The following is a 15662-nucleotide window of genomic DNA, read 5'->3' on the forward strand; positions in this document are numbered from 1 at the left end:
GTAGCAGCAAACTTGAATGAAAGAGACTGAAGCCACAAGTTACTTTACCCAAAGTTCCTGGCACAAATTATTTTATACAAATGAAAGCATGACTCTTCAAGGTGAAGAGATTTGTAACTGAAAAAGACTATAATCATTAACATTTTAAAATATTCAAAGGTGACAATTTATTAAGTTTTATTCTGGAGGAGGCTTAAAAAAATTCAGGACATTTTTAATTAAGTTTAGAATTCATGGAAAGTCAATCTAACACATCTTACTGAAACCTATGCTCGTATTTATGGTGGATATCCTTCACAAAATTCAGAAATATTGCATATGTGCCAATTCATTGATAAAACATGTTCTGTCAACATAAACTAGGTATTAAAGAAACACATGTTTTTAAAGAGATAGCATTCAGCCCCTCTTCCTGATTCCCACTTCAGATCATTCTTCTCCCTTGAAATACTGAATGTGAAATTTCCATTTCCAGACTTACTTTAACAAACTCTGCAAAAATCTCCTGGAATCCTTGAGACTTGAGAAGAGCAGCAGCTATTGAAGGACTCCACTGCTGCTGAGCAGACAGAGAACAATAACTGACCCATAAAAAACTCCTCAAAGAATCACACCACTCACGTTACAAAAACATTAAAGATTCGCATGGAAGTGGCCATATGAGACCAACCTCAAGTGATGCAGCTGCTCTGAAATAACCCTATTTAACGGAATATTGTAGTAAGATGCAGTAACTGATGTAGTATTGAAATTTCCATACTGACTAATTGTCTGATTTGCTGATCATTGCTCTGTTGCGTGGAAAGAATAGAGGAGGAGATTCGTAAAAGATCCTACTGTCACACTAATCTCTGGATTTTCCTGTAAAAATGCTAAAGTCAGGTTGCCTTCTAAAGACAGAACAGTCTTAAAGACAGGACACTAATTGGAAAGTTTCACATGTGAACAGGGCTCTGACCAACATAAAAACCGCCTAAGGAAAGCCAGTCAGCTTTAGATGTAGGTATAATAAATCTTATTCTGTCTTCAACTTTCCTCACATTTACTAGATGTAGTTTGATACTTCAGAACTACTTCCTCTGCTTTGCCAAAAATGATCATAATTCTACATTTTCTTAAACAATGTTTTCTCATTAGAGATTAGCTCCGAGAAAGGATTTTTTTCCTTTCACTTTTCCAACACCAATATTGTTTCCAAGCTGACCTGTCTTCCATCCAGACTGACATTTACAAGCTGTGCTAGAAGTTGTCCTCCTCCGCTTTTCTAACCTTATTAGAGGCATAAGGAGCATATCACAGAGACAAGATTTCAAATGAACCACCTCCCCCTGAATGCCAAACCAGTGACTGTTTACACAATTAAAAAACTTAGTCTCAGCACTGTTTAAAAATCTACGTATTCTGTAACAGCATCACGTAAAGAACTTAAAACAGCCACGTGTCAACATCTGCCAGTTGACACAAGGTTACAGCTATACACCAGCATAACAATTATATCTGATTATAAAAGTAAAAATATTTACTTATTTACAGTAAGACTTTTGAAATCATTTTTATACCTAGCCATGAGACACACTTTTTAACACAGAAAATACTTCTGCAAAATGTAGAAGTGAAAATATAAAAACAGTTATTATTTCAGACTGTATGTGCAAAGGTTTAGTTTTTGTTTTGCATCACAGAAACTGTGAAAAAGGACAAGCCCACTCCAACAGTTTCCAAAACAACTTACTCTTGTACAGAAAAAGCTGTTTATAATTTTTAGACCAAACTTTTTTTGCTCCAAAACTTTCTGTGGAACTAGTATTTAAGTACTACAAACACACAATTGACTTTTATTTTGACAGCTTAGAGTTTTAAAAGGAACAAAATTATTTCGGCCTGAAACTGCTGCTCTGTTTTAATTATCATTATCCTATAAATGACGTCAGGAACAGTATCAGACTAGAACTGGCACTAATACACTAGGAGTGGATATAGGTAATTAAAAGCATGAAGGATTTAATTTCAACTGAAACATGTGGAGCACAGAAAAATAATAATTAAATGTAATATATCATTAATCATAAACAATGCACACTCATTCCACCAGCCAGTTCTATGGTAAGATTAACACGGTGTAAAAAAAAAAAAAAAATCAAATCAGAAATCAGCAGGATGAACTTACACTTTGTAAACTGTATTTTTCTTAGAAATGCTTTCATTCTGTGTATTTTGAACATAGAATTGAAGCTTTCTCCTTCTATAAAATGAAATCAGTACTCCCAACACTAGTTTTTATAATACTTTATCAATCCCAGAAATCATGAAGAAACAGCTTGACAACAGCTATCATCAACAAAATAACTGGAAAATTTTAAGTAGGACTGCCAAAACCTCAAAAAATAAAGATTCAAAACTTCTGTACATTACAAATTCCCAGTTTTGTTAAAAGGCAGTAGAGACACAGTTAAATGGGGTATTTACAGATTTTAGCTTAGATTTCCACCGACCTCTACATCTTTGCCCACGCACAAACACCTTTGCCCATCTCCTTTGTGCGCCAACAAGAACAAGACGATTAAATTTTGTGTGTTCCTGGTAAATCTGATATCTAATAGGTCATTACTACTGTTCCCAAAACATCAAGTTTGGAGAGAACCCAGCTTAAGAACACCTTTCCTTCATTCCTTATGTCTCAGCTCTCCATCTGATAAAGCGGTTATGTTTTTAGCCCACTGCCTCAAATACTGTCTTGTTATGCACCACTCCCAGGGACAGCAGAACATCCACTCTGATTTTTCAAGCTTCAGTGGAGGACTTCAGGGTTAGGGGTGAGGAAAGGAGTGACAAGCCTGCAGCAGCATTTTACCCACTTCGCTGAACAGACGGGGAATTTCCCTCCTGGCAGCGGCACCTGGACCCTGAGCGTTGACATTTCGGGTTGACATAGCGCTTACCGGGCTGACATAGCGCTTAGGGAGATGGTGTAGTTGAGAACGGTCAGTGTTAGGTTAATGGTTGGACTAGGTGGTATTCCAGGCCTTTTCCAACCTTGATGATTCTGTGATTCTGTTGTTCCGAAGCAGAGGTTAAGATGCAAATGGAAAATACTGCTGGAAACAGAAAAAATCCCTCCCTTCCACAGAAGTTTCCATTTCTACACTACATTATCACATACACAAAGCGAAAGCATTACTTTTGCTTAAGGTCCCACCTCAACTTCTTCAGCTCTCACATTGCATTTTCTCCCCCCTCCTCCCAGAGCAGAGCCATTTCCTTTTACTTCCCAAATGTCACAAACTCAGAAGCATGAGAGGGCAGCAGAAACTGTCAGGTAACAGTGATTGCTGCTGAGAAAGGAGGATAATACCTGCGATCCTTGAAGGTTTGAGAAAGACAATATGACTGCCTGACAATGCAAAGATCTGAGAGAAGGGCAGATGACTGGTAAGATTGTTGTGAAGTAGGAAGAGCTCTTGCTCTCACAAGCTTCCCCCAGAAGACCGCTGAAGCCCTCTCCTTCCACCAGCAAACCCCTCACTTTCTTGAAACACTACTGGGATTTCACCTGCTGGGAAGCCTTGAGTTTTGACCCATCATTTTAATCTACCAGATCACTGCCAACAGCATTTCTCGTAATCAGGAATACTATGTGCATTAGAGATGGGTGTGTGAGAGCTCTTCAGAACCTGAAGTTAAGCATTACTTTCATCTCAATTACTAACTAGCGAAGTGTTAACTATAAAAGTCAACTAGTTAGTATATTTCTGATATGAAATTCAGCACAAGCTGTAAGTTTTTAAGCTATTAGTTGAGAGGTAAGTCTCAAAACTGATTTGCAAAATCAATACTTTTGCTAATTTTATAAAGTCAAACAGGTAGTTATTCACTATAAAAGATCATGGTAAAGCAGCATAAAGAGAAGTATTACACTGAGCTTCTAAGAAGATACACTGGAAAGTTAAAAATGCAAAGCAGCTTTGCATAGGAAGCAAGAGACAAAGTATTAAATGCTTTCTCTGACTCTGGCCAAATGTCCTGCTCTGAAGTGATGGATGAGGTTTCCTGAGGCTAAGATGCCAAAGCCAATTAGCCATGTCAATCCACAAGAACACCAGCTGCCAGGATCTAACTTTATTACTGTATTACTTAAAAGTGAAGACATCAGCAATGTTTAAGTTCACATGACTCCTAATTTTAAAACCTGCCTTTTAAAGATTTAGGGTGGTGGTAGTGACAGTGACCTTAAGCTTCAACCTTTTAAAATCATCACGGAGTGCCATGAATTATCCATAATTTGATTATGTAAAGTATTCTGTTAATCAAATTAGTGTGCATTATGCTCTATTCAAAAGAAAGTAAGGCATCAGCTTATTTCCTTTTTCATATGAGTTTTATGTAATGTTTATATTTAAAAGTAGCAATTTATTTCAGTATTGCCTGTTGCAGTTGCCAAACTGCCTATCCCACAGAACATGATACGTGTAAAGTATATAGCTTACCCATTTATGGCATCTAATTCTGAATTCCAAAATAAAATTTTTGGAAAGTGTCTCGAGCATTTGTCGACTAGAATAAAACATGCCCAAGTCTTTGATTATTTGAAAACATCTGCATTTAATTTCTAAGCAAGGAGTTTGGAAATGTTGATCATACAATACACTTCCCTGCACAGTCACCACAATAAACTCAATGATTCCATGAAAGGGTAAAATTTTATTTTTGCTTAGGTGCCTGCGGAATAGATCTGAACATTACTGTCAGGCATTAAAAAGTACCCATTTCTTTTGAATAACTTCCATATTCCTCCAAACTACTCAGAAAAATTTGCTCCTTTTCAGGTAGTCTACATTACCTTTATTAACATCTTAATAGAAACCATTTTGGCTTTTTGATACTACTACATTTACACTTCCTTTACTTTACCACTCCAGTATACAACTGGCACATGGTAGTAACAGCATCTGTACCCTGGGGGTGCTGAGAGAATGAGACAAAAGTATAACAAGGTTGAGAACAGTTACAAGTCTCCTCAGAAGACAAAACAAGCTTTCTTTTCCACATTCTTTTTCAGAGTTTAGTTAGTTTTAATTATTTCTGAAAACACATGCATACACATACCTAGGTATTACAGCAAATAAGAAAGCATTAGAAAAGCTTAAAATTAATAAAATCTAGTTCTCAATTACTGATTCTACCCGACAGAGTGCAAACCAAAGGAAGGAGACCAGAATGAGTAATGAGTATTTTCTAGTTCTGCAGATCTTTGAATCTATAAGTCTTCTTGTTTCATTATGATTTTTTCCTTCGAGATGTTTCTGAGACAACTTCATATTTTGAAGTTTTATTTTGCAAAATAACTGAAGTGCCATTAGTGCCCAAGTGCTATATTTCATTACCATTTAATTATAGAGTATTAAAGATTGCCTGTTGAAATTATACAAAAAACCAAACCACATTTCTCACTCAAGTCTAAACTAACATGTGATTAGCTTTTTTCTTTGAGATTTGCTCTTTACTGAAGGATAAAAATCCATCAATCTTGATTCTTTTCCCCGAGTTTGGTAAACCAGATTACATTCAAGTCCTCTGTCATTTTCAAAAAGTGCAATTATGATGCCTGACTGTCCATGCTGTGACACCAGCCATACCCCAAGTGTCATTCTGAGAACAAGGGGCTGACTCTGCCTAGCTTTAAACCATAAGACAGAGTAAATGATGTGAAGGCCATAGAACAAATATCAGGTGAGCTCCATCTGAGTAAGCATTCCATGAAATGGAAAAAATGCGAGCTCTTTGTTTTCTACCTCATTTTTCTACTAAGATCTATGCAGTAAAGAACCAGAAGCTATGGAGGAGGATCTCCTAAATCCTTATGACAAAATAGCAGAAAAATACCATTCTACAACAAAAGGCAGGATTTATCAAGCAGCATCCCGTGATCTGATAGAAGCAGAAGCAAACAACTCTTCATAAAATCCCAAGTTACAATGTGGGCCAAAATAGTAGCAAAAATGCCACTATTAGAAGCAAGGATTCAGGACTCTCAGCTGAGTTTCAGACTTGAGATGTTAAGGAAAAACCATGTATTAGAACTGTAGCCTAAGGGAAAACACTAGTGAGTTGATATTGATGTCTAAATTGACAACAGAGAAGACTTGTTTCTTGTTAATACTAAAATTAAAGGCTTAACTTGAAACAGAAGTTCAAAAATTATCAACTACAGCCAGTGGCAAGTCATCACCTGAGGCCGTTTGTCCATGCAACAGCAGAAATTTTGCTGTGAGTGAGTACTTGAGACTTCCTTCTAGACAGTGCTAAATTCTGTTCTTTTTGCTCTTCCCTTACCCAGGCAGCGATAACAGATGCCTTCCTAGGCAGATCAGTGCTTCAGGACACTGTCCCAGCACTGGCTTTTGTCCTCCACAGGACAGGAATTACTTTATGATTTTACAATCCCAAGTTCCAGCTCGGTGTGGTCTTCAATGAGGAAAACCTAAGAGCTTCCCTGTGAGCTTTCAAACATGATTTTTTTTCCTCTAAGTTAACCAGAAGGTCAGAAGCAGTATCATAGAATCACAGAATCACTGAGGTTGTAAAAGACCCTTCAGATCGAGTCCAACCATTAACCTAAAGCTGCCAAATCCACCACTAAACCATGTCCCTAAGCACCACATCTACACGTCTTTTAAATACCTCCAGGGACTCAACCACTTCCCTGGGCAGCCTGTTCCAATGCTTGACAATCCTTTTGGTGAAGAAATTTTTCCTAATCTCCAACCTAAATCAAATATCAACGTACTTGTGATATTCTAACAATAACTTATAAAACCGAGACAACAAGAAGACTTACTATTCTAACAACAAAGGTAGCCTGGTACTTCCATTTTTTTGCCTGCAAGAAGGAACTAAGCAATGGTTTTACTTCCACTGACACATTACTGACTCAAAAGATGACAACACAAGGAATGAAAGGGGAATATACCCTGGACACCATTAGAGAATAAATATACATGGCCCTGCGAGCTGCTGCTGTAACCAAAGGCACTATCATCCCAGAAGAGGGGTGCAGGTAACAGTGACAAAGCAAGGAAGAGATGGTGGCAGGAGGACAGCTAGCATCCTGGAAGACAAGTGTCTCAAGCATTTAGTTGATGCACTTTCAGTTATGGAGATTATGTCTGAAATGTTAGAAAACAAAAAAATTCCAGGTATTCTTATTGTGACTAATATGCTAAAAGAATAGCTAAGCTCCCCTATCCTGGCAGTCCTTGTATAATGTTAATACTAAGAATTACATGAAAGCACACCAAAATTTTAATTATCTAAAAAGAAAAGGGAGGAGTGGTCAAATCCATTTTACTAGAACTCAGTGGTTCTAAAAAACTATGTATTGGGTAAAAGTAAATCCATCCACCCTTCCTCATTCTGGATTGCCTCCATCTTTTGACTAAAATGGAATTGTTCCTGATGGAGAAGAAAAGGAGACCGTTGCTGCCTTCTTTATAAAATGTCAGTTTAGTAAGTTTAAACAGAAAACATTTTTTTTGTTACAATAAACCATGTAACCAAACGTAATGGTTTGCCAAAACAAATGGGACATATTAAATACTTATTATTTCATAGAATTATCAATGAAGAAGTGACAATCATGAACTTTTTGTATTTTAAAGGATATTTCTGAATTGGTATACAATATTTGATAGCATATGACAGCACTAGGTGATAATTTCACAGAGTTGCAAGTTATGCAAATTATAAACATGATTTTATAGTCAAACAGCACCTTACTCAAAAAAACCCCAAACCCCTTCAACCTTTAGTATTCATAGTATCCTCCCACATTTAACTGCAACTGGCACAAGGTATTTTTTGAAACAGCTGTAACAACTCGGACACTGGCAATTTCGTACAGAAAGCATTTGATAAGCTGGTGAGAAAAATCACTCAAGAATGCTCGGTGTCAGAGCACTTATTGCGTGCAAGTACCTTCCTTTACAATATTACCAGTTTGCCTTAAGCAAAAACTTAGAACTACAGGATCAGCAAAAGCACTGATTAAAAGTGGATTTCTGTTGTTGCTTTGTCTCTTGCCATAGCAAGTCTCACTCCTCTTTCTTTCATCTCTCCACGTTTCACCCCCACAAAGCATGAAACAATAACAAATTCAGTATATATGGAAAGTGATGTTGGAGGGCCCTTGGCCTCAAACATTTGAACCATGTTTTATATTGTGCCATATCTCTGTCAAGCTTGGTATCTACTTTGCTGTCTGCGTGTGACATACATATTACATTAAGCTAATGGCTTTGATTTTTTTAAAATATTGCAAAGTATGAAGATTTAGTGATATTCTGAATCACCATGACTTCCATCCTATAAGAAAAACATACAAGTATCTGGATTAAAGCTGACCGAACAGGACTGGATAATCATTTTTCCATTAGATCCTGAGAGATTTCTTTTTAAGTCTGTGCTTTAACATTTTTGCATGCTCCTAGACCAAATATTTCAAGTTTTAAGAGCACAACTTACATGCGACCTTCACAATGACTGGTTGGAATAAACAAAGATACAGCCAAAATGAACTCAGATTTAGTCTATTTATGCAGCTGAAAAAAAAAAAAAAATCAGCTGTGAAACTGCTTGGACTACTTTAAAACTGCAAGTAACTTTGTGCTCAGCTGTATTACTTGTTCTCTATCATATACAGAAAAAGAGTATCACTCACAAAAGCGTTTGATCAACTCGTTCAGTTCAGTATTTGTTTAATGTGAACAGTATTTCTTGGTAGCTTTGACTATTTCTTAACTGGACTTGAAATACAAATGAAGAAAATATTTCTGAAGTAGCAGACATAGGGAAGGGAAGGAGTTGGTACATCTGAAAGGAACAGCAAGGTAAGCAGGCTCTCAGCTTTATTAGCAGGCTGTTAAAGTGAGCATGGTCACAGCAGCTCTCAGAGGTTTTCCAAAAAATGTCCCAAGTTTGGATGTACAAAATTTTGAAGGTCTTCCCTTGTTGCGGTCTTCTTAGACCCTTGACTGGCCTCTCAGCATTTCTCTTTATTACCACCAGTCTTTAGTGTATGATCAGCACGTTGCACTGCATCTGGGAAGATGTACCCTTTCTCCCATACTCTGCTTTCGTAATAGTGATGACAAGCATGGCCGTGTATTTCTTACTTTAAAACAGTATCTCCTCCTTGGTACATGAGGACCTATGTACAATACTTCGTAAATGGCAGATGCATTGATGACCTAAGATCAGCACAGTGATAAAGAAAACATGGATACTTCGTATTTCTGTGTAAACCTTATCCAGATGCAATTGCTGACAACAATTTCTCCAACTCCCATACCCAGGACTTCAGTAATACCCTCACTCTCTGTCCTCCTTTCTGGGCTCTTGCTAAATTTCTCTTCATACTAATTACAATAAAATTCATCCTCTCCTTTCCCTGGAAACCTAACATTTTCTTTATCATCTGTTGACTGCTTTAACTAGAATAGACTATGTTTTCTCATCTTTCTTCCACTCATTATACTTGTAACACTCCCACAAACCAATTCCCATTACATCAGCCTAGCTCCAGTGCCTTCATGTCTCTTGCCACAACAAATTCTCATTTCTCATCTTTAGATTGTACTTCTCTGCCTCCTTTTCTTCCTATCTTTCTTGTCTTATTTTTCAAATTTATGCCTTTCCACTCCCTAATGCTCTCTCTATGTCTGGGCCAGATTCCTACACCTCCTTCTCCCATCACACTCCAGAACCAGTCCTCAACAGCATCACTCTGTCTTCTGCATCCAGCTGCCTTATCTTACTCTTGAGCTTTACATCGTTTAACCCATGACCCTCAAGAGCAACTTGTTAATATTAACATTTCCAGTTTTCTAAGTACAACACCATACAGTAGAAACCATAGTACGGAATGAAGAAAGCCTCTGATATAGTAAGGCACAGTTTGAATTTCAAACATAGCACATAAAGAAAGTTCCATATTTTTCTGATAAAAGAAAAAAAAATGTATTTTGCAGTTCAGCATATGCTAAGATAACTGCCTTTTTGGTGGAGCATTTCAATGATAACATATCAGTTTTCCTAAATTTTTGTTTCTCAAAAGTTTTATATAAAAGTGGCCATAGTTCAGATTTGTCTCTTCCTATCCTGTATACTGAAGGTGGCCTTCATTTGTTTTGTCAGCAACACAAAAAAATTCCTAATCCAAAAAACAGTGCTTCTTCAACATAAAAGCAACAACTCAACTGCTGAGCTGTTCACAATGAAGTATGCCATAACTGATTTGAAATATAAGAGCTATACGTCTTACTCATGGGCAGTCATTAATACCATCTACTTTTCCAGATAAAAATAACTGAAGAGATTACATTTCACTTTCCACCTTTTGTTGGAATCTTGGGGTTCCTTTTGATCTCAAATTAACCACGAAGGATCATCTTATATGTTCATTACCAATGCACCTCTTACAATCCTAGAAATTTCTTGACTTTAACATGTGCAATCCAAAATAGAACTTGAAAGGCTCTGTGCTTCTGTGTGGTCCACAGCACTGACTACTGCTGCTCTGCTCCAGGGTATTACAGAAATGTCAGGTGTCAGACTGTAACTAGTTAAAATTTTCCAAACCCACATGTTCAACAATGTTAGGGCTCAGGCATATTAATTTACTTCTAAAAACTTTGACTGACTTCCAGTGGGAAGCTCAGAAGTTGATTTTAGACCCTGCATACCAAAATTAAAACTATGGATCCTTCAATCTTATAGTTATTTCTAGTTCTTATCTTAAAAAAATAAAATAGAAAAAAAAAAGTAAATTCAAGCCCTGAAGTGCATTGTTGAATAGCTTCAATTTAGCAGAAAGCTAGTTTAAGAAAGCATTTTTATTCAATTTTTCCATAGAGCATATATAACCTGAACAGCTTCTTTTTAATCTGTCATTTCATTGTGTAAGCAGTAAGGAAATGCCACTGGGGAGTTCAGGTTCACATAAATCTATAATCACTGACTTACTTAAAATTAGCCAGGACACTTATTCATATGTTTCTAGTAGCTCCAGATTAGAAATCAATAAAAATGTCACCTTTAGAACAAGAGTCCTTAGACCCACTGCCTTTCATGTTCTACTGCATTTCACTCACTGAGCTGAGAAACAGCAGCCATGCATAAAGACTTTAACACATCTTTCCCCTTTTCACTAAGTAAATTCGCCTCTGAGGACAAATTGTCACGCACTGCCAACAGGACAATAGAAATAAAATTTTCTAATTTAAAAGCCCTAATGGCAATAAAAATTCACTGCAGCAACAATCATGACAATTGTTTATTGTAACCAATAAACCTAATTATAATCACCTCTTGTCTGTCTAACCAGGTAAAGGCACACGCGAAGAATCACACAAAAAGCTTCAATTATTATTGATCAGACTGCAAAATATAGTTTAGCAAAACATGAAACAAAACAAAGGAATACATTTATTTCAACGAATATCTGAATAGGTCCTGACACTAGTTTTACAGAACACAAGAAATGCAGTGTAATTTCACAATCTAGCTGCCGTCACTAATGGTTAAGATTTGCCAGCTTTCAGATAGGGGCATGGTGCAATCTAAAGACGACAAATAAATGTTTTAAAGGCCTAGTAAATTTATAAGTGAATTTTATCAAAGCATATAAAGTTCTAAACCAAAGACAAGCAAAACAAATAGGGAAACATCTATCATGATTACACAGCTTGCTAACAAGGTAAGTATGCCATGATCAAGGGCAGTGTAAGAAGCAAACCCTGGTAACCCCGAGTTCACCAAAGATTCGTGTCTAAAATAAACCCTTATGCTGAAGGGAATATCAAAATGAATGATGGAGTGTCCAACTAATTACCACCATCCTTATAACCCATACTTCCTGAACGAGGAGTCTGTACACAGTTGCTCTTCTGAATTCAAGGAAAATTTCAGACCTTCCAAGGTTAAGATTTCCTTGCAGGAATCAAACCTTGTTTCCACGTGTTACTGGGAGTCTGAACATCTAATTAATTAAATTTCAAGAAAAGGATTTGGTTTTTTTCAAGTTAGGTAAAAAACTTCATAAAGAAAAGGAATCTTAAAGGATAGGGTATGAGCCATCCGATTCAAGCAGCTGTAAAAGTTAAAAAGGTACTTGACAATAATAAAGTTAATGGCAAAAATTAATTTCTTCTCTTCTGAAGTCTGTAAGCCCGCTCATGAGTCTGTCTGTAATGACAGGCAGTCTATGAATACAGAATAATCCAAGAAACAATTTCTGCCTAAAAGAAATTGTTAAACACCAGACTTTGAGAGAGAACTCTGTGACGGGTTTGGCAAATGTGTATAGGGAGTTTCCTGGATATTTACCTGCTAGCAAATATATTATGTCACCTCCTACCAAAAGCTCCAACCCCCCCGCCCCAGAATCTTCAGAATTACAACAGTCATCAACAATGACCTTACAAGGATGAAGAGAAGGTATCAATTTTATCACCCTAACCTGTACTACAATACATTGCTTTTGTCTCATCACTTTTAGTCATTAACCTCTCCACTACCAAAGAGTTCTACTCTTGCACGATTCTACTGAGGCCCCAGCAAATTGTCAGAGTAGTGCGGAACACAACTCTTAGGTTGTTTCTTTTTTTTGTAGTTTCTGTGACTCTTTACATAACTAATACTTTATAGAAACCTAGATAATTCTTTTGGCATAATACAATCAGTTCTAAAGGTGTGTGATCATGTAACAGAAGTATTCCATATTTAGAAAAAGTTAATGCACAAAGTGTCATTCAGATAAATTCACTGCTGTTATGTATTTGAATGAGATTATAAGGAATATGCCACAAAAAAATTTAAATCTATATAACCAGGTAGTAAAAATGTTTGCATGTGTGGTATTTGATAGCAGTTTGAGAAACAATTACATAACTAAAGTATATGGTGTTGGATCACTCATCAGCAAAATAATGAACATTAAAAGTAACAGATGCCATTCTACTATGGAGGGGACATATAAAACTACCCATTTTCCTAGGACTATGATAGAAGAAATTTTGAGCACAGCACAATGAAATAATTTCAGCCTCTGCTTTACAGCTACTTCCAAAAGACCTACAGTCACAATTTGTTCTTAAGATAATTTTATTTACCTAATAACACATAATTCTTAAAGAAAAAGAAAAATCTTGGAAGCATGAAAAAGGCAAGGAACCTCAGCATCAGTTTTAAACAAGATACATTTCCAATGGATCTTACCTACTTTTATTCTTGAAATAAAGGACTACTTACTTGATTGGCCATGTAAATTGTGAGGAGACCTCTCCTGCAAATAGAAATTATAAAATTAGTGAATGAATTAAGTATTTTTTGCACACTGAAGAAAAACACTTTAAGCATTAAGAATTTTTTTATTAAAGTTTAAAAAACAGATTACTGATGGAGGATAAATCATTACCACCCTATAAAAAAATAAACACGAAACCAAAAATAGCACCTTGATAGCACGGTATTCAAAGTGGTGAGGAATTACATGAACCAAGTTATATATAGCAACTTGCTACTGCATGAGTCCTGAAGCCTTCAAGAAGGGGGCAGGCACCTTGAATTACACAGCACTCATCACAAAACAAAAGCCTACACACGAGCTGGTAATGTAAGCATACAAACTATGGCCAAACCCTAAGTTAAATTTCAAATTTACAGAATAATGCTTGGGTGTAAGCTTCTGTTTTGTGATCAGTGCTATATAACTCAAGGTGCCTTAGCCCTTTACTTAATCATGAAAAGTTTTTTCTGCTGAGACCAATAATGCAGAAATACTGGCTCAAACAAGTATGCCCTGCCTTTTCTAGTTGAGAGTTACGATGCCAACAGTGTCCTGGTACAGCTGCCAACATTTTCTCTTCTAAACTTTATCTAATTTTTTTTTCTTTTTTTTTTTTCCCCTTCTATATTTTCAGATCTGCCCCTATGTCTCAGCCCATGGCTTACTGCTATTTAGATAGGAAAAGTATAAACTTGAGCTCATGCTCTCATACTTCTGCTGATGCTACAGCAGCACAAGACCAAAACTGAACTCTTGACTATGCAAATGTGAACTGCTCCAGTAACAGACTGTATTGGATGTCATTGTAGGGTCCAGTTATTTTCTGTATATCATTCACAAGTCACCATCGGCCTTGAGAAAGCTGAAAACCTTACTACTGCAGATTTGCTTTGCCCTCATTCCTTCCTCCTCTTCTGCAAAGATTAGCTTACAGACTATGGCCAAAGGTTGGAAAATTCAGTTTCAGTATTTCTTACTGGAATGCTGTTCTTAATTTCTTGATTTTACTATCAGCCTTGCAGTATTGAGTTTTTCTTATTGTCCCCACCGCTGTTACACACAAAACTTGAAAATAGCATAGAAGGCATCACGTGTTTAACCAATAAAGTTTCTCAACATCGAAATAAGTTTATAACTTGATCTCATCTTTGTCTTCACATCATTCAAGATTTTTTGATATTGCTACTACATGAACAACACAAGGTTCAACCCAGGCTTGTATGTTCCATTTTGTCATAAGACTTGTCATGAGACTAAGTTTTCAAGCATTCATAGAATGCTTAATAGAACGGTATATAGAACATATCTTGCTATCGTATCAGTTGAAGAAGCAAGCAAAACAAAATCACAGGTAGCAGGAAACAGAGAAATTCCTATTGCATAGTTCCCAGGCTTCAACCATCTGAAAAAAAGTTTATTCATTATCAACGCATCCAGATCAGGGTTCATCACAGCAGACATCTAAGGTACAGGCATATACTCCACTTAAAGCTTTAGTGCTTTCACATCATGTTGAATTTGCGGGAAGCAATGATGTACCATCCTAAATTCCACAACCTGCTCTCTATTCACAGGGCAGATTCAAATTTGGGTTAAGTACAAAACTTTAACTAGCAGAATCCATTTGGATTTGTGGTGTGGGTTTTTTTTTTTTTAATAAGCAGCATTGCAAATCTGCTCTTTGCATACCTTCTCCACCTGGTACCACTCTGTGTCAGGTATTAGAAACAAGACTCTAGCAACAGAAACCTAAGGAAAAAAACCCTGAATCTAAAGATTTGATGAGGATGAGGCACACAAGAAACAGAAAGACAACATATAGGGAATAGGGTCTGTAACTGTTAAAGCAAAGAGACCTCTACAATGTGTAATAAAGCATCAAAATACTGCATGATGCTTCTGATCAGGAAGGGGTGAAAATTCATCTCATGTAACAGATTCATTCAACTCTCAAGCTGATCTGTAAACAATGACCTAGCCTTTCAGCTCAGATGATAAAATAATATCAGTGTTCCAACTCTTCTGATTACCAAATTGGCAGCCAATACAGTTCTGTATACTGTAAATTTTATTTTAATTTGTTCTCAGGGGGAAAAATACTGGTTATTTCATGTTTCCTGGATTAATTTTTTTTTTTACCCCTGTAATAGTTTTAAAAGTTTAGATCAATATCCAAACACTCAGCTGTTTGGAAACACAGAATTAAATTTACCCATGAGAGCTAACATGGTAACTCAATACATTTTGAGTATTCTGGAAAACATCAGAACTTCAACAATGTCCTGCAGTAACACACTTACCTTACTACTGAGTGGCAGATGCA

At 36.5% G+C, this 15662-nt stretch overlaps 1 protein-coding gene across 1 annotated transcript in view; it reads right to left on the bottom strand.

The window, feature by feature from the left end:
• The window catches only part of TMEM135 (transmembrane protein 135), a 186802-nt gene that overhangs the window by 132718 nt on the left and 38422 nt on the right, over positions 1-15662 (bottom strand). The window contains exon 4 of the mRNA XM_074860305.1: positions 13303-13336. Coding sequence (XP_074716406.1) covers positions 13303-13336 — 34 coding nt within the window. The remainder of the gene's footprint in view (positions 1-13302; positions 13337-15662) is intronic.

Source organism: Strix uralensis, chromosome 2 (genome assembly GCF_047716275.1).
Source record: "Strix uralensis isolate ZFMK-TIS-50842 chromosome 2, bStrUra1, whole genome shotgun sequence".
In the NCBI taxonomy this organism is placed as follows: Eukaryota; Metazoa; Chordata; class Aves; order Strigiformes; family Strigidae; genus Strix; species Strix uralensis.